Raw genomic sequence first — 22,704 nt, 5'->3', positions numbered from 1 at the left:
TTTTCCAAGACCTCAAAAGCTATGAGCATCTGTCTCAAAATGGCGTACTTCCCATTTTAAGAAGAATTAAACAGAAAACACGGATGGGACACAGCAGAAAGATCATAGAACTAGAACAAAAAAATGACTGAATCCCATGTTCTCCATTGCTGGTCACCCACGAACAGTATTATTCTAACTCTGGGCACTATACCTAATGGTAATAGACTCGTGAAGCCTGGAAGCCTAGTAGCAACTGAAGTCCACAGGATTCTGAGAGGGCTACAGCATCAAGAGAAATGTTGCTTCCAATTCCTACGCTGGCTCATGCATGCTGTTTTATCTGTCACTCTCCTTCTCTGCGTATTGACTGCAGGCTCTCGAATTCTGCCATCAAGGCTTACTGGAGTATTTCTAAAAAACTGTGTGGCCGTGGTAAAATTCCACCCCTGCTTAGTGATTCAAACCCTGTCTCCGTCTTTCCTGGAGAAATTAATCTAAAGATACTATTTGCAAATTGACCCACTTCTTCAAGCTGCCAGCTCCCGCGGCTGCGGCATCAGACAGAGAAACGTATAAAGTCACAGTGTGGTTTTCATCTGTCCCAACAGCTGTCGTATACTTTTCAACTCAGTATTTTACCCAGGGTTTTCCCAGCACTTAATAAAACTATCTAAAAAAATGCTTACTGCATCTTCCTGCCACTGAAAGAATCCTTTGGTGATCTTCTGAGGGATGGAAATTTCTAGAATAGAGTAAAAGAGGTAAACGGGAAGAGGTTGCCATTTGCTAAGTGCCTACTTCGGTCTAAGACATTAGGTACGTACCTTATTTAATCCTTAAAACAGTACATACATGGGGCACCTGGGTGTCTCAGTGGGTTAAGCCTCTGCCTTCGGCTCAGGTCATGATCCCAGGGTCCTGGGATCGAGCCCCGCATTGGGCTCTCTGCTCAGCGGGGAACCTGCTTCCCCTCTCTCTCTGCCTACTGTGATCTCTCTGTCAAATACATACACAAAATCTTAAAAAAAAAAAAAAAAGTACATACATAGAAACACTAATTTTATTTATTTAAATTTATATATTTAAAAATTTATATTTATATATTTAAAAAATTCAAAATTCAAAGAAAGTACGTAAATTGACCAAAGTCACGCAGATAATTTAAAGAAGAGCTAGCAAGGAAACTCAGATTGGCCTGGCCCGAAAGTCAATCATCTCCAGATTGCATAACGCGTCCCACAAAAAATATTGCCAGAGAACACCAGCTCTCAGAATTCTAACTGCCGGATCTAGTGTTTTGTTTCCAGGTAACATGAGGAAACATCTTCTGATAGCCTGAATATTTAACAGTACAGGAAACAAAACCAAATTGCACTATTTGGCCTTTCCTGTGTGTTTCATAACCGAGGTGGAGGAGAGGGTTTTATTCTAAGGGGAAGAAAGGCACTGCATTCCAACCGCAAGTGTGTCTATTCAGGGTAAATGGTTTGGCATTTTAGATGAGAGAAAATTAACATTAAAAGGATTTTGCAGTTTTCACGCCACTGCTCAACAGTTACGGCACAAACGGACTCCTTCCTCTCCTCACGTCTCCGTGTGTCTATGGCAGTGTCGCTGTTAAAATCGGCTTGGTGCAGTGACAGCAGCACTCCTATCCCCGTTCCCCAGCTCTGTCCTAATGGAAGAGGACACTCCCGCTACACGTCTGCTTTCGGAGGAGAGGACAACCATCCATCAGGAAAGCCATTCATTTCTCCGCTAAGGCGCCCTGACCACTGCCTGCGGCCGGGCCGGTCTGCAGCTCCCGCCTGGAATGAAGTCAACAGGCTTTTTCTCTGAGCATCACTGTGCCTAAAAGAAATCTTGATCCAGGCGGTGGGTGGCTCAGTCAGTTAAGCGTCTGCCCTCAGCTCAGGTCATGATCCCAAGATCCAGGGATCGAACCCCCTGGTTGGGCTCCCTGCTCAGCAGAGAGTCTGCTTCTCCCTCTCCCTCTCTCCACTGCCCCCACTGCTGGTGTGCTCTTTCTCTTTCTCTCTCTCTCAAATAAATAAAATCTTGAAAAAAAAAAATCTTAAAACTTTAGAAGAGGCATAAGACCTTTTATGAAGCAGGACCTTGTAAATATGGATTTGGGGCTGTCCGAGATGTTTTTATCCAACAAGGTCAGGAAATGAAGTGTTCAACTGAACCACCTTTTTCTCATAACTAGTTATCACTTGTTGCATATACATTAGACCCATTCGCCACGTAAATACGCTTCTCGTGATTTCAGTTCTTCTGTTTTTGCCTCCTCCAGATTTGTTCTCTGCCCTGCTTTGCCTTGCTTGCTGCTGTGAGAGTACAACTCTACCCAACATGTCACTTGGGCTCCCTCGACTCTGGCGTCGAGTTGTACGCAGCCATCAGAAGCACCAAGAGCAGATCCTAGGGCAGTAGGGGGTTAGATTAGGGATACGGCCATGCCCCAAACCCTCCCTGGGTCTCGGTGCACCTCTTAGGGTTCCAGTCCTCACCAGGCGGCAGGAATTTCTCTCTCTGCTCCGGCCCCAGGGCAGAAGCAGAGTCCCGTGGTGGCTGAGCCCTGGGTGCGTCTCCATGTGTCCTTGGTTCCGCTAATAAAACCTGCCCTTCTGGAAATGGTCCCTTCACCAAACACTCTTCAGTTAACCCTTCAGGAAGGACACCAGCCACCCTGCCTAGCATCACTGCAATTGCCATTCTGTATTTACTGAGTGACTCCTCCACACTGTTCTAAGAACGAGGGCAAGTACAGAAGAAAAAGCAGGACATGCTGCTCCTCTCACCGTACTGGAGAATCCAAGCAGGGACATAAGACTGTCAAAAGACAGTCAGACTCTGACTCTCAATCAAGGCAATATCTCCAAAGGCTGAAACTTGTCCTGTGCTTCTAGCGACTCCCACCCTCCACGGCAACATACCTGTCCTTGGTCCCTCCACTGAACGCCAGTGTAAGCATCTAGCAATAGGACTCAGGGATGACTGACCATAGCTCTACGTCCACGGGTGACAGAGCAAAACTACTTCTGGACTCCTTTTGCCTCACGCCTTGAAGCCCATTTTATCAGGAACTCCTGCAGATTTTGGTCCTTAAAATCTCTCCAATTCATCCAACTTCTCTGTAGTGCTCCTGCTCCGCTCTAGTACAGGCCCAGGATGATGTCTCACCTCCATTTCTGCAGTAGCCCTCTGACTGCTCCCCCAGCCTTCAGTCTCCAGTCTAACACAGAATGGCTTAGCTCTGATCGTGACCATGTCCACAGACACTAGACACATTCTTCCCATGGAGTGCTCCAAAGAGAAGGAACTTCCAGTTCTTAAGCAGTGCTATGCGTTTTCTTGCCTCGGTGCCTAGACCTATTACAATCTCTGTTGCCGAGAATACCCTCTCTGTCTGCCCTCCCCAACCTCGGATCTGGCTGACTTCTATTTTATTATTTACGTCTCGGCACAGACATCACTTCCTCTGACAATCACCACCCCCCACCCCCCTCCAGAAATAGGGGATTAGGTAGTGTGCCTGTGAAGGAGCTTCCAGAACCTCCTTCCTTCTGCCTCGCCTTTTAGGGTCTGTTCTGTAACTGCCCACTTGCCTGCACACATTCCACCCCACCCCCCGACAGTAAGGTGAGTCAGGGCAAGAACTCTGCCACTGTGGCAGCTCAGGACCTAGCCAAAACCCCGAAGGGTCAAGACTGTCCATCAAAACGTTGAAATTTAAGCAAATGAAAGAAATCTCAACCAGGCTGGATGGCGCAGCAATGTGAAAATCCCTATCCTAGTATTGCTTAGGAGCAAAGAAGGCACCTGTCAACAGACACAGGAAATGTATGCCTAAGTAGATACTGTCTAAATATATCTATGCCTCTCTGTGCCCCCAAACCATCCACGCTGAGCCAAGTAAAATTCTATGCGTGAGCTGAGGAAGGAGGGGAGGGCTTGCTCTGTGGATCCCCCTCTCACCCTCTTCTACCCATCCCACGGCAGGTGATACCTGATGAATGGAAGATGCCTGCATTAGAGCACTGGGTTATTTTCAGAGGCTTCATTATCTCAGCTGGAAAATCCTGGGGCAGCTTTTTGAAAACCAAATGGAGTTCAATTAATGTATCCAGAGCAAAGGATCAAGACCTAAATATTGAGAGTCAACATTAGCAAAAATCTCTCAGCTCCCAGATAGTCAAGTTCAACCTCCTGAAACGCTCTTAGAAGAGGGGAAACTGAGATTTTCCTGGAATGGTGCTTTGAGGCACGGGAAAGAACTAAAATGAACTCATCTTATTGGGTATCGATGAAATCACGGAACCATGCTTGGTAAGCATTCTCCTCAACTCCTTTTCTCAAGGCTACCCAAAAATAGTTAAATGCCCCTTTTTACTAGCTTACCATTGCCAGGGAAACCTTACTAATTTATCTCCCCTGATTAAAAATGTATGATAATTAGGATGAATACTCAAGTTTATCTATGGAGGGAACAGATTTTCTTAAAAATAACAAGGCTAGGAAAATGTTTTTTAAGCTCATTAAAATGAACCTTTTGTGCATTCTGTTGTATACAAAGATGCAAATCATGCAAGGGTTCTTTTGGGGGGGAAACATAGTGACTTCGCCATTCGTGTTCATCTCCACTCCCTTAAAAGATCCCAGTAAAATCTTTACCTAAAATCTTTATCTAAGCCCAAGAGAATGAGTGCTCACCACGTGTCTGGAGGACAGACAGCAATGGATCAGACAGTGTCTGAGGACAGACAGCCCAGTGATCAACTGCAGATTGAAAAAGGAGCCAAGAACGTGACAACCTGAAGGGCTTGTATTCTCTCTAGAATTCTAGAGAAGTGTGAGCTCCTGGCTCTGGACACCTGCAGGGGCTTGGAACCTTCTGAGAGAGAGAGAGAGTTAAGGGTGATGCAGATCTAGAAACAAGGTCCTATGTGAGGTCTGCAAGCTGAGTGGTGGGGCTCTCAGAAAGCTTTCAACCAGGTGTTCTCCTGGTTGAACCCACCCAAAGACTGGATAATTCTCCTAAGTAATTCAATGGACCCAGACCAAAGTTCCAAACACCAACATCTGCAGAACTGGAAGAGGTCTCTTGGTAAAGCTGACTTCCCAAATAGTAACTGTATACAAATTTCCACCAACTGATAATCCCTCTCCCCCCACAGAGGTTCCAATAGGTTTCTTCATCCCTCAGTGTAAAAAACGAGCAGATAGCAAAGGATCACCAAACACCTGAGGAAAACTCCAGCAGGTCCGATGAAGATCCAAACAGAGACAAAAAAATAATAATAACAGGAGAGACAACAAGCACAAAGAAAACAAAGCTAATGAACCGTCTTCAACATGTAAGAGGAAAATACAATATCCGTAAGACAAGAACAAAATTCCTTTAAAAAGGAACACTCAGAGAATAATAAGCTAAAACATACTAGCTGAAATTTAAACACACTATGTTCATGAGAAAGGTCCCAAAAATAAAGTTAAAAAAAAAAAAAAAGTGACAGAGGTAAGAGAGAAAGAAACAGACTTAGAAAATCAATCCAGGAGGTTATCTTTGCAACAGGGGATCCAGGGAGAAAGAAAACCGAGCAGGACATTGCCAAATACATACTATGAAAAAAATCTCTGAGACCTCAGATATTCATCTCTTGATTAGTTTACAAACAGGTTTCAAAATGAATGATAAACACCCGTTGCTTTTTAACAATAAATCTTTTAGACCTATTTGATTTTTTAAACTCTCTTTATTGTTTTAATAACATTTCAACTGTCATTTAAAATAACTTTTGAGGGCACCTGATTGACTCAGTCAGTTAAGTGTCTGCTTTTGGCTCAGGGCATGATCTCAGGGTTCTGGGATCCGGTCCTGCTTCGGGCTCCTTGCTCAGTGGGGACCCCACTTCCCCCTCTGCCTGCTGCTCCCCCTGCTTGTGCTTTCTCTCTCTCTCTCTCTGACAAATGAACAAATAAGATCTTTAAAAATAAAATAAACTAACTTTTGGAAAGGAGTGTCTTTTTTATTTTCTTAGGACTATTATGAATGCTAAAGCCATGTCCCCTTACTTTGCCTAACTATGTACACTTAAAAAAGAACACAACTATTTAGAACATTTCCTTTTTCAGATTTTTGACTAATTCAGCCCTACCTCTCTGAGCTCTCCCTTCCCAACCACCTTTAAACAAACTGTTGAACTTATTATTGTGTATTTCACTTCCTGAATTTCTCAAAAGCAGAATGTGAGCACTGTTGCATCAAACACCGAGGTCATCTCGCTTTTTATGCATACCCTTCTAGAGGAATAAAAATATTTCATTTTTTGGTTGGAATAAAAATATTTCATTTTATTTCAGTGGTCGTCTAGGTAAGAAGCAAGAAGAGATAGATGATAGGTATGTAATAGAGACTGTAGTAGATAGAGGTGATAGACAGTCAGACAGAGAGAGGGAGAGAGGTAAGAGACAGATACAGACAGATGAATAAACATGACCAAAATTGTGCTCCTGGTGGTAGAGGGAAGTCAGCACTTTCTAATAAAAGTGGTAGATCACCCAAAAGATAATATTCATGGGTTTTTTTGTTTGTTTGATTTTAGTTTTATGCACGATTATAAAAGTTTAACCTAGCCATGTGAGGAAGCTGCCAGGTCCATGGTGGCCTACGCAAATTCAGAAACCCTTCTGCTGCGAACACCTGGATATACTAGATAAGATGTAATAAGAAAAGTTTGCTTGTTTGGGCTTTAATGTACTACTGAGCTTGCAAAAACAGAAAAGGAAACTCCCAGATGTCAATAAAAAAGGGGGTGGGTGGGTAGGTGGATGGGAAGGCATTGAAAACAATACTGGTGAGTATTATTCAAGCTGATCGTAAGGCATCCCTGAAAAGCAGAGTGGAGTGGGGTCATGGCAGGTAGTGGGTCAGCAGTGGGTGGGGGGGGCTGAGGACTTGGAGTTCAATACATACATGACAGTTAAGGGTCTGCGAGCCCATGACTTGGGAAACTGGATTGAGTTTCCTGCACAGAGCCAGAAATCCCAAAAGGATAAAAATCTCTGTGAAAGAATGTCTTACACAATAATCTCTGCTCAACAGTTTGGGGAGATGACCTGGCAACTTCTTTCTTCTGGGGGAAAAACAAAACAAAACAAAGCGAAACCCTTCCTCCTTCCCTTATACCCAGGACTGAGGTATTCTGACTGAAAGTTGCATTCATGGCAGAGTTATGCTGCCAGGAATTAGGGGATGTCTACACTGGCACCAAATCATCACAACAGTTAAACGTGGTCAGGTTAGCAAGCACACTGTATAGATAAGGAAGCCGGAAATCAGAGAGATTTGGTAATTTATCTAAAGTGAAAGGACTAAGTGACAGAGCTGGGATTCAAACTCCTCTCTTCTAACCTCAACTCCAGAATTTTATTCACTGATATTAGCAGGTGGTTAATTTCGGCCTCTGTTTTAGAAACTGAAACTGTGTCCACTGACCATAGCGTCACTGTAAATCGATTTTATATTTTCCCTTTGCAAAATGCAAAATGCAATGCCATCATTGTATGCTGGCAATACTTTCCATTATGAGTCCACCACGGTCTGTCCATCCGAGAAAACAGAACCAAGAAAGTACACACCGCATGAGCCTCTTAAGAGAAGCCCTTTTCACAAGCAAGAATTTACTGTGGAGAGAAGGGGAGGAGAACTGTGTGAATCCTCCTCATTCCCTATGGACTAACGGAGGAGCCTTTTCAATAGTATTCCACGTTTAAAGAATACGGTTGAAAACTCTACATAAGCTTTGGGTGAGGGAGACAATAGTGCACTCCCAAACACTGGGAAAAGGAGGAAATAAGGCTAAAACAGTAAAATGATTACTCTTTTCTGGTGGTCGCCAAAAGACCATGTCTTTACGAACGTGAAATTAAAGCACTCAGGATTATCTAAGACTCAGGACAAAGTGATACGGGAGCAATGCTGGGGAGCCAAGAGTAGAAAGCGATTTAATTTGATGAGCAAAAATGAAATCCAATATTCTGATCCCCATCAGGAATCAGACTGGGTGAACACAAGGGGAGGGGGACATCTACCTGGGGGAGTCCCGTGCCCTTAGGAACAGCCCAAAGGAGATTGGGGGGGGGTCTCATTAATATAGTAGTTTCCATAATGGCCACCTTGGCAAGACTCTCCTGATCCCAGGAGGAGTGGCTTCCAGCTTCCCTGTCTAAAATACACTTTTTCTTTTCTTTTCTTTTTTTTTTTTTTTTAAGATTTTCTTTATTTACTTGAGAGAGTGAGAGAGAGAGAGCATGAGAGGGGAGAGGGCCGGGGGGAGAAGCAGACTCCCTGCTGAGCAAGGAGCTGGATGCGGGACTCGATCCTGGGACTCCAGGATCATGACCTGAGCTGAAGGCAGTCGCTTAATCAACTGAGCCACCCAGGTGCCCTAAAATACACTTCTTAAGGTCTGTGAGCATCTCTTGAATTGATAACCTTGGTGACAATTTAATTTCTTGAATGGAGAGAATGCACTGCTTAGGCCGCCTTGAAAGTCCATACTGGTTTTATTACTTGAACAAAATTCACTAATGGGTTGTTCTGGTTTATTTAAGTTTGCTGAGCCTGGCAGGATAGAACTGCATTTTTATTTGTTCTTTTATTCTCAAGGTTATTTAGCGGATTTTTTTTTCTTTTAAAGTTTGAGAAGATAAGAATACCGAAAATGGACAGATGAATCTGCCATTTATCATTAACATATCATATATTTTTGAATGCCTGCTTTGTATCAAGCAATGTTCTAGAAAGCGGAGATTTTAAAATGATAACAAGGGTGTTCCAGACCTTGAGGGTCTTAATAACTTTAAGATCTAGGTAGGCACATAAGAAAAAAATCTCAAGTCATTATAAAGGGTGCCACGATAGATCTACACACAAGGTAGAGTGGGACCAGTGCCTCGCCTATGCCGAATTTTAAAAGGTGACGAGGAAATTGTCAGGAAAGTGAATTATTTAAGGGTGGCTGGGGCATAAATGATGATATGGGTGGAACTGGACACTTAGGGAAGATCTAGATCCTCATAAGGTTTTTATGTAATACTGAGGAGTTTTGAGATTAGTGAAGGGGACAGGGAGCTGTCTTGAGCAAATGGATAACTCTTGAGTGTTTCAAACCCCCTTAGCTAGCTGGGTGTAGGGTAGATGGTAGAGGATGGGGAGGAGGCAAGCTAGAAACAAAGCACCTGGTAGGGAATAGGTCCAAAGAGTCTATAGAACGGGGGTATAGCCCTGGACTAGGGCAGCAAAGAGCTGAATATGAACAACGAGGTATTTATGAAGCAGACTTTTTTTAAAAGTGTTGTAATCATTGACAACCACTAGCAGTGACATATTCTTGTGGATTCGGTGCCTGCTGGGTGACCTTTTCCATAGAAAGAGCAGCAATCCTGCCTGCTGTTCTATGGCTGTTTCTATTTGGGAAACTGAACATTGGAGTTTTTAATGCAAACTCTAAGTAGCTGTGTGTCACCAGCCAAGGGAATTAGCCCCAAGATGCTGCGGCATTTGTCATCGGTGCTCAGGTTTTAGCATCCAGGAGCCCATTAAGTCCTGGCCATTGTCCCTATGGTTCAGGTGAGCCGTTCTGCCAGGTGCTAAAGTCACAGGGAACTAGGGTATCATGATTAAGAACCCGGGCTTCCTGTTGGAACCCCAGATCTACCGTCTGTTTCAGCTCTCATTTCTGAACTAAATTTCACTGTCTATAAAATAGAGGTTAGAGTACCTACAACCCAGGGTCAATACTTAGACTGAATGAGATAGTTGCTTAAATTCACACATAAGTGGCAGAACCCAGATTCCTCTGTGGATCTAGCTGACTGCAGAGTCGACTCTCCCTTTCTCCTTTCTCTTTCATGGTTAACGTATGCATTATTTTCAGCTTTTAAGAAATGTTACAATTTCAGTTTCTCTCTCTCCTTTGACCCAAGACATATTTCACAAAGAGCTTTTAAAAATCCAAGAAGAAAGGCTTTCTGTGCCTTGGTTTTGCAAATAATTTTCTCCTTTGATTCCACTATCCTCAGAGAATGCTGTCTATGGTATTCCAACTCAGGAAATTTATTGCATTTTTCGGTGAGCTAATCTATAGTTAATTTCATCAATGGTTTATCTGGGATTTGAAATGAAAATGTATTCTTTGTTATCGGTGTACAAAGTCTGTGATGTATCCGTATCTCCCTTATTAATTACGTTGTTTGGGTCTTTTGTATCTTCACTGACCTTCTGTTCACTTGGACGGAGAGTGTGTTGAATTACCTGCTATTAGTACATTTCTATTTTGTCTTGCGTCTTCTACAGTTTCCGCTGCAAAGGCCACTGCTGGGTTATTTGGTGCGCATTCACAAGTGGTCAATGTTCCTCATGCACCCTGGCCTTTAGCAGCAACCTGTCCTTTGTCCTGTTTCGTGCTTTCAGTCTGCACTTTACCTTATCATGTATCAAGATCAAAACTGGTACCTTTTGTCAGCGCTCTTAGTTTGCATTTGCCTTGTACGCTTTGCCCATCTCTTTGGTTTTCGCCTTTTAAAACCACTTTGTGCTAGGCGCGTCGGGCTCAGCTCCGAGTCGGGTTTTGCAGAGTCCGCCTTCCTGACTGGTACATTGTACTTGGCCCAGCATGTAACCAGAGTTTTTATAAAATATTTGTTTCCTTTTTCCTTTCTTCTCTTCCTCAACCAGGGTCAAGACTCACCTAAAACCATGATCTTTTCTCACCCGGTCCCCGGCTTAACTGAGGTATAATTAACAAAATGTTAAGATCTTTAAAGTGGACAGCATGGTGATTTGATACACATGTACACTGTCAGAAGTCAGTCTCATTATCTGCAGTTCTGGGTCTGTCCGGACGCAAGTCCCCTTTGGACGCTCTCGTTTAGCTGGATTCCCATCTTCAGTCCTGCCCTGTGGTTCTCACACCCGGGCAGGAGAGGGCCCTCCATACCTCCCATCAAAGACCACGGATATAACACTTTAAAAATACCTTCCTTCTTCTGGCTTAATAGATGGAAGTCTCCAATGTTTGAGCCAAGACCTGATGTCTCCCAGAATATTCTTTCAAACAGAATTCAGTGCCTTAAGAGGGAGTTATAGCATACAGTCCACAGCCTGGAAATCATTGACTTAAACTCTCTCTCCCCAGGCATGAATCTTTTCTACAATATTCCACATTTTCTAGTCTCTGCATTTTTCTGGTATTGGCAAGCTGACACTCTCACCCACACTACAGGCCTGCATTTGAAACCCAGGAAAATCACGTATTAGGTCTAGGATGTTTGGAACTTATATAAGAGCTGAGCCTCTGTTTTTTTATCTACAGAATAGGGACAAAGCGAAATTCAGAGGGCCATTAAGAGGGCCAAAGGGGGGGCGCCTGGGTGGCTCAGTGGGTTAAAGCCTCTGCCTTCGGCTCGGGTCATGATCCCAGGGTCCTGGGATCGGGTCCCGCGTCGGGCTCTCTGCTCGGCAGGGAGCCTGCTTCCCCCTCCTCTCTCTGCCTGCCTCTCTGCCTACTTGTGATCTGTCTCTCTGTCAAATAAATAAATAAAATCTTTAAAAAAAAAAAAAAAGAGGGCCAAAGGGGTCACAGATTCAAGGACTGGACAGGAGATGTGAAGGAGCAGGCAGGTAGCTAATAGAATCCACCTCCCCCCCCCACCAACCAAGGGTACAGCAATAGGAGTGACAAGGAGAGTCCATCCCCCTATATAAGGAGAAGCCTCTACTGGGCTCCTCCCTGCAGCAACATGGGCCAAATAATCTCACCAGATCTTTCCACGGTTCTAGAAAAGCAGAAATCTGGCTTTCTCATGTGGAATTTCCCAATGATTCGATGTGATAAGTAATTCCAATTTCTTTAAAACACCAGACAGGCCATATCTGTGGGCTGGGTACACCTGTCGGCGGCCACTTGGCAGCCTCTAGTCTGAAGTAATTAGCATAATGTCCAGTACGAGATAGGTACTTGGTAAATTATGAATGCAGCAGATCTAACACCTTAGACATCAGACTCTTGGAAGAAAGGACTTGTCTGATTGGGTAGCCTGGAGACCAGGAAAGATCAGGCCCAGAGTGACCAGAACATCCAGCTGCAGGCCCAGGACATCAGCAGAAACCGGGCAGGACAAAACAGAGAACAGGTTGGAACATGGCAGAATTCGGCAGAATCCCTTCCAGTCTGCCTGCTCTGACTCCTCTTCGGCTGACACTCCCCTCTCTCTCCTGCAACCGCAGCTCTGATCCCTGGGCAGACATAACTGGTATGGGAGGGGAGCAGGCTCGATCCTGCAGCGGCTGGAGTCAGAAAGGCTAGCGGCTTCCTTAGAGCGAGCTTATTAGGAGGAGAGCGAAAAAAAGCTCTGAGCTCCGAGCCAAGGAGGTACTTCCTCCCTGTCCCTATTCCCTTTGGCTTTTCCCCATCAGCAACTCAGAACGGAGCCAACTACATCCTGCTTGGGTGGGTTGCAGCTGTCCCACACATGTTACAAATAAGGGCCAGTGGAGCTGTCCCTATTTTTAGCACTTAAATGTGGATGCCAAGAGCTCCAAGATTCCCCATTTGCTGGCTCAATGCCGCTCCCTCTCCTCCACATATCTCTTATTTTTCCTCCCAGATAGATGTTTTCTTGTTCCAAGGAGCTAAAGTAAGATATCTAGGGGAACAGGGACCCCAAATATTTGCTTGTCTCACTAAACTTTTTATAATCACCACAAACTAGGTAATGTATCTCTCCCATGGCACGAGAAATCATGTACAGACTTCGAGAAACACCACTCCAGGGTTGGATCAAAGCCACTCCTTTTTCTCTCTTGAGCAAAAGAGAGGTTTAGAGCAGAAAACGGCATTAAGGATCCTCTCCTGGAGACTTCCGAGTACACAGCTGAGGGCACTGAGGTCTGGGGGGACTGACGTGCTTACTACTACCTGACATTAATAATAAATATTATTACCTTATATTCGTGAAGGTTTTCCTGCACTAAGCACTTCACATGGATTTCTGGCTCAGTGAGGTATCTATTTCAATGATTCCCATTTTACAGATGACAAAACAGGGTTACTGGTTTGCCAAACTTGCCCAAAGTCACCTACACTAGCAAGCAGGGAAGACAAACGTAGGACTCTGACTCTAATTCTTAACTCTTCCCAGAAGCAAAGCTCAGCACACAGATGAGTCATGAGGACAAAAGGAAGGAAGGAGGACGGAGGAAGAGAGGGAGGCCGGTCACGGCTTGAACATACTCATGATCCCTGCGGGGCCCTTTCAGGCTTTTCTCTGGCACCTGCTGAGTGTTTGGAGAACACGAGCACCGCCCTCACACCCTCAGCGGCCGCCCTGCGGCTGAGATCCGGACACCCCTGGCCTTCTTTACCTGTTCTCAGGGTCAGCAGAGGCCAGACTCCGGGTGACAAAGCACATCTTGAGGGGGATGTTCTTCCGATCTCTGTGGAAGGAGCAGGGCTGTGCGGATGACAGGGCGTCTGAGGACCCGGCCCCGAGCCGAGGGGATTCGGGCGGAGGCGTTTCCCAGCCAATCTCCGACACCGGGGAGCCCTTCTTCACATAGGGTGTGGCTTCTCGCATGTACTTCACTGCAAGGAAAGGGACAACGACAGCGCTTTTAAAGTGTGTCACGGTGAATTTCTGGAAAGTCTGACTGCGTTTCTGAAACTTGCACTACACGAGCTCCTGATACCCAACCTCTTAAATTCTGAACAAGACTCACAATTTCTTTTCCTCTCAAAGCAGTTTTTCTGTTATTTAAATTCTATACCAAAGTGGTATTTATTTATTTATTTTTAAAAGATTTTATTTATTTATTTGACAGAGAGGGATCACAAGTAGGCGGGGGGGGGGGGGGGGCAGGGAAGCAGGCTCCCTACCGAGCAGAGAGCCCGATGTGGGGCTCCATCCCAGGACCCTGAGGTCATGACCTGAGCCAAAGGCAGAGGCTTTAACCCACTGAGCCACCCAGGTGCCCCCAAAGTGGTATTTAGAACTTGCTATTACAATGACCTGAACTTGAGAATTACTTTCAGCTTTTTTCAACGATGGCAACTTTTATCTTTTCTGACTTTAAGATGGATTTTGGTGAAGAGGCTGAAAGACAAACGGACAGAGTAGGAGAAAGCATACGGCTTATAAACACATAATTATTCAATACAGAGGCAGGGATTCTGGTCACCATATTCTCTAACCACGCCCCTATTCAGAACTAAGAACGCGCTTTTCAAATTAAGAGTGCTAAGAAAACATATATGCAAAGAAACAAACAAACGGACGGCAACAACAAAAAAAAAAACCCTCACAGAAAAAGATACTTATTTTGCATGGAAAGAACTTGTAAGAGCAAAAATACCTTCTGTAAGAGCTGAAAACTAGGGCCAACCTAAATGTCCATCATAAAAATAATAAATTGTAAGACATCTATACAGTCATTTTTACAAATGAGATAGATTTAGATGTGTTGATGAAGAAAGACCTACAAGATCTACTATTAGTTTAAAAAATGGTAGAGAGAAGTGCACATACTGTAATCTTCCGTATCTAAATCATAAATACATAGGCTTGCATATATACAACCATTTCCGGATAGGAACATAAGAATACGTTAACAGCAGTTAGCTCTGAGGAGTGGAAATAAAAACCAAGCTGATGGAAAGATAGACTTTACTATTCACTTATTACCCGTTTACACCGTTTTTATGTTTGGCCAATATGAGTCTATTACTTTAATAAAATTTTTAAAAAACAAAAATATTTCCAGAGCTGAGTGGAGCAGACCGAAAGTCTGCTCTTTGATTATGTTTCCTCGGGCTTAAGAAGTTATTTGCCTCTTCTGAATTTAAGCCTTTGGTCCTTAGATAGCTTTTGTACTAACAGGGCAACTAGATTCTTGGAACGTGCAACATGAACTTCCATATCCTTCTGTCACTCACACAGTTCGGTTCTGTGCTGCTCTGCAGAGGGGAGTTTGGCTAAGTTCCTTACCGCTATCTGTTATTACAAATGGCAGTGGACTGGAATGGGTACACACTGGAGGATATTTACTCCAGATCTTTGATGATTCAAGTCCACAAACTAACACCTTTATGGGGCAAGACATGAGGCCAGGCTTACAGAGCCTACCAAAATAAGCAATAGGTAGTTTCCATACTCAAGAATCCAAAATCATGGGTGACTCTAGTGGATGCTGCTGGATCCCCTCTGATTCCCTTCCACCATCCTGAGCATGTTTTTCTTAGACGCTCTGTGTTGGCTGAGAACAACTCTTAGCTGTCCACCTGTTCCAGAAAACAGGTGTTGACCCGACAGAAGCCAGCAAGTCTGGGAAGCTACAGAGTCACTGCTTGATTCCCCAGACAGAAGATCTGCTTCTCAGGAACCCCACCTAAGACAGAGACATCATACAAATCCATAAATGATGGCCCAAAGCAGAATGAACTAGCTGAGTGTTAGAACAGGAATGAAGTATGCCGGGAGAACTCACAAGGAAACCGAATCCAGGCGTATGAGTGACCAGTTAGGTTCACAACAATTTAACAAAGCCAAACACACCAAGATGCAAACTATATGGCCAAGTATTAGGGAACTCGACCACAGGTATCAAAAATAGCCATACTAATTCAAGACGGAGATGTCATTTAGTACCAATACATATTTGAAAAGAAGATTTCAGGGTTTTAACTGAATATAAGTGCAATTAGGAGAAAACAGCTCCAAGGTCGCCACAAACCTGTTAGCACAAGATGCCGTTAGAGAAGAAGAAAGGACAGGTATATTTTAAGGAATATTGTTTATTCCTGGGCAATATACCTAAAGAGGAACACAAACACACCTACGAACAAATGCAGAAAATTTAGGGGGACAGATATAAGCTTTCCAAAGCTGGAGTAAATAGACCTGTTTTGAAGACACAGAATTTGTTTTTTCTCTAAAAACATTTTAGTAGAAGCTAGAACACTGCTTAGCTTTGCATTATAGGCTTATACTTATTATATACAGGAAATTGAAGTATCAGTTGAGACAATTTGAAGGCTCTCCTTTGGTTGTATTATTATTCTTCCGGATGGTGGGGTGAGTGTGGTGGAAGTGGGAACGCAGAGATGCTTCATGAAGCAGGTGTCATTTGAACTTGGCCTTGAAGGGTAGACAGGACTTTAAAAAGTAGAGATAGGAATAACAGTCCTTCTTTTATATAATGTACTCTGATTTACAGATCATACTGCAGCCCCATAAGAAAGGAAAGTTGGGCCTCGGTTTGAAGGGGAATAAAGAACCAACATTTCTCATATACCTAACAATGTATGGAACCAGGGGCTTAACATGTCTTCACACATTTAAGGTTCAAAATGACTCTTCAAGGCACCACCATATTTATAAGACAACTAAGGTCCAGAGAAAAAATGGGTAAGGGATCTTTCACTTTCTGAATATCCACATATCCGCAAGCAATGAAAGAGTAAGTTGCTATTCCTTTCAGACTCTGCTAAAAAGAAATGTCGTGGAAGGCTATTCTTATTCTGATGGACACCAGGAACTTTACATATATTATCCTTTCCAAGGCTAGCATTATTTTATGCACAGCACAATCATGCACAGAAGTTTAAATTATGTGGCTGGTAAGTGGTGGAGCTGGAGTCTGACTTCCCAGAGATCACATTCTTTAATGAAATCTGGCTATCCCACATCGATAATGGAGGCAAAAATGACAAGCTAACAGGTGTGGACTTTATTCCATAGGCAGTGGTGATATCCATAGTGGCCTTGGTCTATGAGTGAGGCGATGACAGAATCAGAGGTTCGCCATAGAGGGAACTTTGGTAAAGTAAGATCAGGTGTACTAAAGAGAAAAGACAGCAGAGGCAGACCCACTAATTACAGAGCCATGGGGAGTTACTGCCAGAGGTACCCAGAGCTGTACTCAGAATACCTATGGAAAGCATGAGGAATCCCAGAAATGTATGGTTTGATCCACTTATGGGCAGAAGCATGGGAAGTATGGCAAGTCCTAGCCTAGAAGCAAATACCAACCAGGTAACCACTTCCTGTATGGCACAGAACTTGGGGAATTTATGAAGGAGAGAGAGAAGACACAGCAACACCTTGAAGGACTGGAAATGATATTCAAAATAGTAATCCTTTTAACTGACCAACTGAAAATAAGGACAGAATACATTAACAAAGTAGGGATGATAATTTAAAGATTTATGCATTCATCCAAAATCTACCAGTCATTCATCATATGCTGAGGACTATGCTGTCCATGTGTGATGATCAAAAAAATATGTCCCCATTAAAAAAAAAAAATGTAAGCCTAGAAAAGGGGTAAGGGAAGTGAGTAGGTGACATGAGATCTTAAGTTAATCTTGCACCTGGTTTAAGGAGGTCCCACGCTAGGCAAGTCTCTAGGGGACTGGCAAAATCAAATGCAAATCCCTTCTAGAGGAAGGCAATTTCATCCTAGGCTTCAAAGAGTCCCTGTGAATCACTTTCAAGGGCAATGAGCAGCATCAATTCTAAGAAAATGTTGTTCACATAGAAATGAGGTAGTATGAACAAGAACTAGTAAAAATAACTGAGAGCAGTGACAGTCCCAACAGAAACGACAAAGCAACAAATAAGTTTACCATGTAAGGAAAGTCTGAGAGAATCTTCCGGAGACTATTTTTTACAAGATTTTATTTATTTATCTACGAGAGAGAGAGAGCAGTGGAAAGGGACAAAGGGAGAAGAAAAGTGAGAATCTCAAGCAGACTCCCTGCTGAGCGTGGAGCCGGACATGGGGCTTGATTTCAAGACCCCGAGATCATGGCCTGAGCCCAAATCAAGAGTCAGGTGCTCAACCGACTGAGCCACCCAGGTGCCCCTTCCAGAGAATATTTTTTTAAAAGTGACCTAACAGATTGGTAAAATAACCAAACAGAATATCTAGTAGTAGTAGCCAAAATAATAAGTATTGCTATATAATATATAATTATAATAAATAAACCAGAATTAAAACTTCAATAGGTAGACATATCAATGAAAAAATTAGTGAACTGTAGATCAGAAGACATTTTACAGAATGTAGCATGAAAATATAAAAACATGGAAAACACTGAAAAGAAAGGTAGAGGATGAAGTGAGAAGGTCTAACATATGTCTAACTGGAGCCCCAGAAGTTAAGAGAATATGCCAGAGGCTAAGGATTTTCCTGAGGGAAAGACAACAACCCATGACTTCAAGTAACCTGACTGAACTTTGATAAACAATACCCGTGTTCTTCCCAGTCAAGACAAAGAGAAATAAGGGGTCATCCTGCTTTCAACCTCAAGTAGGCTAAGACTCTCCTTAGAATCCATGCTTCCTCTGAGAACTTTAGCTATCACCTCTCCCTCTCATAAGTTTTGTGAGGAAGATACAGCCAAATCCCTAAATGAGTCCAGAGATCTCTGGTACCACCAGAAAACAAGTCTGCAATTTCAAGGGGAGGGGGAAACAAGCAAGGAAATAAAGAGATTATCATCACCATTCCTGAACAAGATAGGCTGAAATCACCAAAATGTTTTCACAGCAGTCTTGAGGAAGAACAGGTAACATCACATCCCTGCATAAAGCCCCTTTGTTCAGGAATCTTGCTTCTTGTTGACATGTATAGAAAAGAGAACTTGGTTTTATGTATAACAAAGAAAGCAACAGAACATTGCCACTGGATTCCTCCAAGGGCTCATAGCTTCTGGTGGGTCCTTGACAATAAAATTGGCAGAATATCCCTTCTTGCTACAAGCTTGGTCATCAGTTATGAGCAAAATTCTACTGTTGAGCTGTCCCTCTCTAATCACAAGGGAGGCCTGAGGCTAAGTCCCTTCTCCCCTCAAGCAGAGAGTAAGAACAGTGCGGTCACACCTGGGTGTGGTAAAGCGGTGCCTCTAACAGAAAACAAAGCATGTGTGAAACCTTTTCTTGGTTCTTTGTGCTTTAGCCTCTTGAGATAATCCTCACTTTGCAATCAAAATAAGGAGAGGATGGTCTAATTCAGGGAGGGTAAAGTGTTACCCAAAGAGTAGATTTGACTGTAACAGGTGTCCCAAATTACAGTGTATTAAATGATAGAGAGGTTTGTTTTTCTTTTACTAAAAATCTAGAGCAAAAGAAAAGGGCTGCCAGGATAGCTTTGCTCCCTAAAGCTGTCAGGAGCTCAGCCCTCTGCCCCCTTCCTGCTCTGCATCTCTAGCCTGCCATCTGATAACCCAAGATGGCTGCTTGAGTTCCAGCCATTTTGACCAAATTCCCATCAGCAGGTAGGAGGAAGAAGTGTAGGACACACCACGCCTCCTCCCTTAAGAACACTTAAGAAGCTGACACACTCTATCTGCTTACAACCATTGACCAGAATTTAGCCACAGGGACATGTCTAGAAGGAAAAGAAATTTTATTCTTAACTCTGGTGCCAAACCAGCTAAGCATTGGTGGGGAAGGGAGGCTATTGTTGCAGAAGAAGAAGAACAGATATTAGGGGAGGACTCTCAGTTTCTACCACACAAATGCCTCTAATTCTGTCAGCCCATCACAACTAGACGTTATACCACATCCATACAAATAAACGCGTTGGAGAGATCCATTAAAAAGCACAATGTCTAGATTCCAGAAACTCTGCTAAGTGTTTTTTGTGTACTAACTCATTAGAACTTCACAACAATTCCGTGATGGGAGTACTACAATCATCCTCATTTTACCAAGGATGCAGTGGCAGGAAAGGGTTAAGTCATATCCCCTGATTACAGGACTAGAAAAGGCAGAAGCATGAGTCAAAGCCAGTCGGCCTGGCTCCACAGTTCATGCTTTTAACGACAAGGTACTACTGTTTCTCACACATTTTTTTTTTAATTAATTGAATGTGTGTGTATGTGTGTGTATTTAAGCCAACATTTTTATGCACTGGGAGAAAACATCCAATTAAGTGGCTATTGCCTGTCACATAAGAGAGCTTGATTCTGTAAGCCTAAACTATTAAACTATGGCATTTCAATAAATGCCTTTTAAGATATTGTAATACGTATGCATAATAGAGGGTTTAACAGCTAGTGTTTGCATAATTACACCTCCATGTGCTTACAGACCGTAATTTCAGGCAAAGAGCTGTTGAAACCGATCAAGAAGCAGCCAGGCCCCAGTTCAGGGTGCTCATAATCAGAACTAATTAATGAACAATGCCCTTTCTGGGCATCATGAATTAAAAAACTGTGGTGGAGCAATTAACATTCCAATCTTCACTTGCAAAAAATAAAGCGGGAGGGGGACAAGAGCCCAGAAGGAGTGGTCTTCAAACCAATAATCCACCAAGTCACTTTCAATATGTTTCTGGTTTGTCATCTCAAGGACAAGCAGCGGTGAGGCTTTCCAAAGAGCCTTCCGCAAAGCCCAAGTTTGCGAAGGCCCCAAGTTGCCACAATTAAATCTTTGTTGAGGCGGCCAGATGACATTTGGAAGGAGAGGCACACACAGGCTACTAATGAGGAAATGCTTGAGGCAAATCCAATCAGCTTGCCAACCAGGCTGGTTTCTCAGGAGCCAGCGAGCCCCTTCGACACGACACGTGCAAATCTTCTTCTTAAAAATAACAACAGACCAAAAAAAAAAAAGGATTTCCAGATTACAGGAAGGGAAAGAAATATTTCATTACTCTGGGGGAGGTGAACACAAAATGGGCATTTTCTAATGTGATTAAGGTGAGAAGGGACCAGCCGGAGGCAAAAAATATGGGCACTGGGACTGTGGGTGAAGGTTTCAGGTTGGGGACAAGTTGGTGAGAAGGGGATTTGCTACAGAAAGGTTGAGACGTTCCCTTCCTGGCATTTGCCTAGGCCATCTCAGAGAGGAAAGGAGTGGAGGGAGATCATCAATATTTCCAAAAAGGCCAAGAAATGATGAAGGAAGGAATAAAGCTTCTGGATAGCAACCCTCAGGGGAGGCAGAGTAGTGAGCTGGCAAGAGAATTTGGCCGTGGGAGTTGGGGACCAGAGTTAAAGTTTCAGCTCTGCCACTAACTAGCTCTCCAGCCCCAGGCCAGTCACTGCCCCTCCCCGACCTCATTTTCCTTAACTGTCAAGAGAGGGAAATGAGGTCCCTACCCTTCAAACATTCTATAATTCTTTGGGAAGCTGCCTCTTCTGACAATATTTTTTAAAAGAAAGTTTTTTCTTACCTCATCTTGCTCTTTGTGTCATCACCAATAAATAGCTCTGTTAAAATGTGTGCCCCATTCTTGGTCCTTAGATAGATGTATCTTGTGACTTTTTAACCAAACTCTACAGGCATCTGACACATGTGACAGGAAGTCTATGTAGAGATTATGTACTCAAGTTACCTTTTCTTTGGTTTGCAGAGTTGTCTAGAAGGATCATTATTCTCATTCCCTTACCAATATTTATTTATCTTCCCTTCCACTGGGGGAGGGGGTCCTTCAAGGCAGGATTCTAAGAGACACTTGAAGGATAACCCAAAGTTGCTGGTGAAGTCATAAGGACATTCTGGGTGAGCGTACTGAGTTTTATTTTTATTTATTTATTTATTTATTTATAAAGATTTTATTTATTTATTTGACAGACAGAGATCACAAGTAGGCAGAGAGAGAGGAGGAAGCAGGCCCCTTGCTGAGCAGAGAGCCCGATGCGGGGCTCGATTCCTGAGCCACCCAGGCGCCCCTATTTTTTATTTATTTTTTATTGTGTTATGTTAGTCACCATAAAATACACCATTAGTTTTTGATGCAGTGTTCCAAGATTCATTGTTTATATACAACATGGTACTGAGTTATAATGTGTGGTGTCAGGAGTAAGATAAACTGGTTATGAATTTGCTTAGTAATTGTTGGCCTCCTATTAAAAATCTATCTCAAAATTACCCTATTTTATTTTATTTATTATTATTTATTTATTTTTTTTATATCTTTTCAGCGTAACAGTATTCATTGTTTTTGCACCACACCCAGTGCTCCATGCAATACGTGCCCTCCTTTTAGATAGCACAGTGATTGGATGTAGTCTGCCCTAATTTTTCAAGGAAGCAAGATTATTGCCCCCAGAGATGCCTCCAGAGACCCAGGGGGGTTATCCTATCCCATGAGTCCTCGCACGGCTCAGAAACACACTGACGGGTTTGGTTATCCATTAATAAAACATTCAGTGAGCTCCTGCTACGCGCAGGGCCCTGAGTATTGGAATTATCCCACTCAGCAAAACAGACTGGATGCCCACCCTTGAGGTGCCTACGGTGAGGTGTCCATGTGCATGTGGGGGGTGGGGTGGAGCGAACAGACCAATAGATAAATATAGGGCACTGCTCCGAAGGACACGCACCCCGGAGGACTGGGGTCTGTCCCCAGTTCACACAAAGCCCCTCACAAGCCGGCTCCTGCCCACGTCTTGTCATCTCAGCTGACTGACTCCCTCTCAGTCTCCACAGTTCACACACCAGCCATGAAGAAATTATCTTTCATTCTCCGAACATGGCACGCTTGCTCTCTCCTGCCTCTGCTCTTTGCACATGTGGTTTCTTCTGCATGGAAACATCTTCTGGAAAACTTTCCTCTCTGCATCCTGTAAGCCTCAGTTCAGGTAAAACCTCCTCAAGTCCTCCAGATACGTCTACCTGAAGCTCCTTGTGACCTCTCCTGGT

The 22,704-nt window shown here is 43.5% G+C and overlaps 1 protein-coding gene across 1 annotated transcript in view; it reads right to left on the bottom strand.

Annotated features, from left to right (window-relative positions):
* Positions 1-22,704, bottom strand: part of SNTB1 (syntrophin beta 1) — a 229,726-nt gene that overhangs the window by 117,670 nt on the left and 89,352 nt on the right. The window contains exon 2 of the mRNA XM_080802965.1: positions 13,418-13,637. Coding sequence (XP_080659091.1) covers positions 13,418-13,637 — 220 coding nt within the window. The remainder of the gene's footprint in view (positions 1-13,417; positions 13,638-22,704) is intronic.

This window comes from Martes martes (genome assembly GCF_963455335.1).
Source record: "Martes martes genome assembly, chromosome: 4".
NCBI lineage: Eukaryota > Metazoa > Chordata > Mammalia > Carnivora > Mustelidae > Martes > Martes martes.
This window is presented reverse-complemented; position numbering and strand designations above follow the sequence as displayed.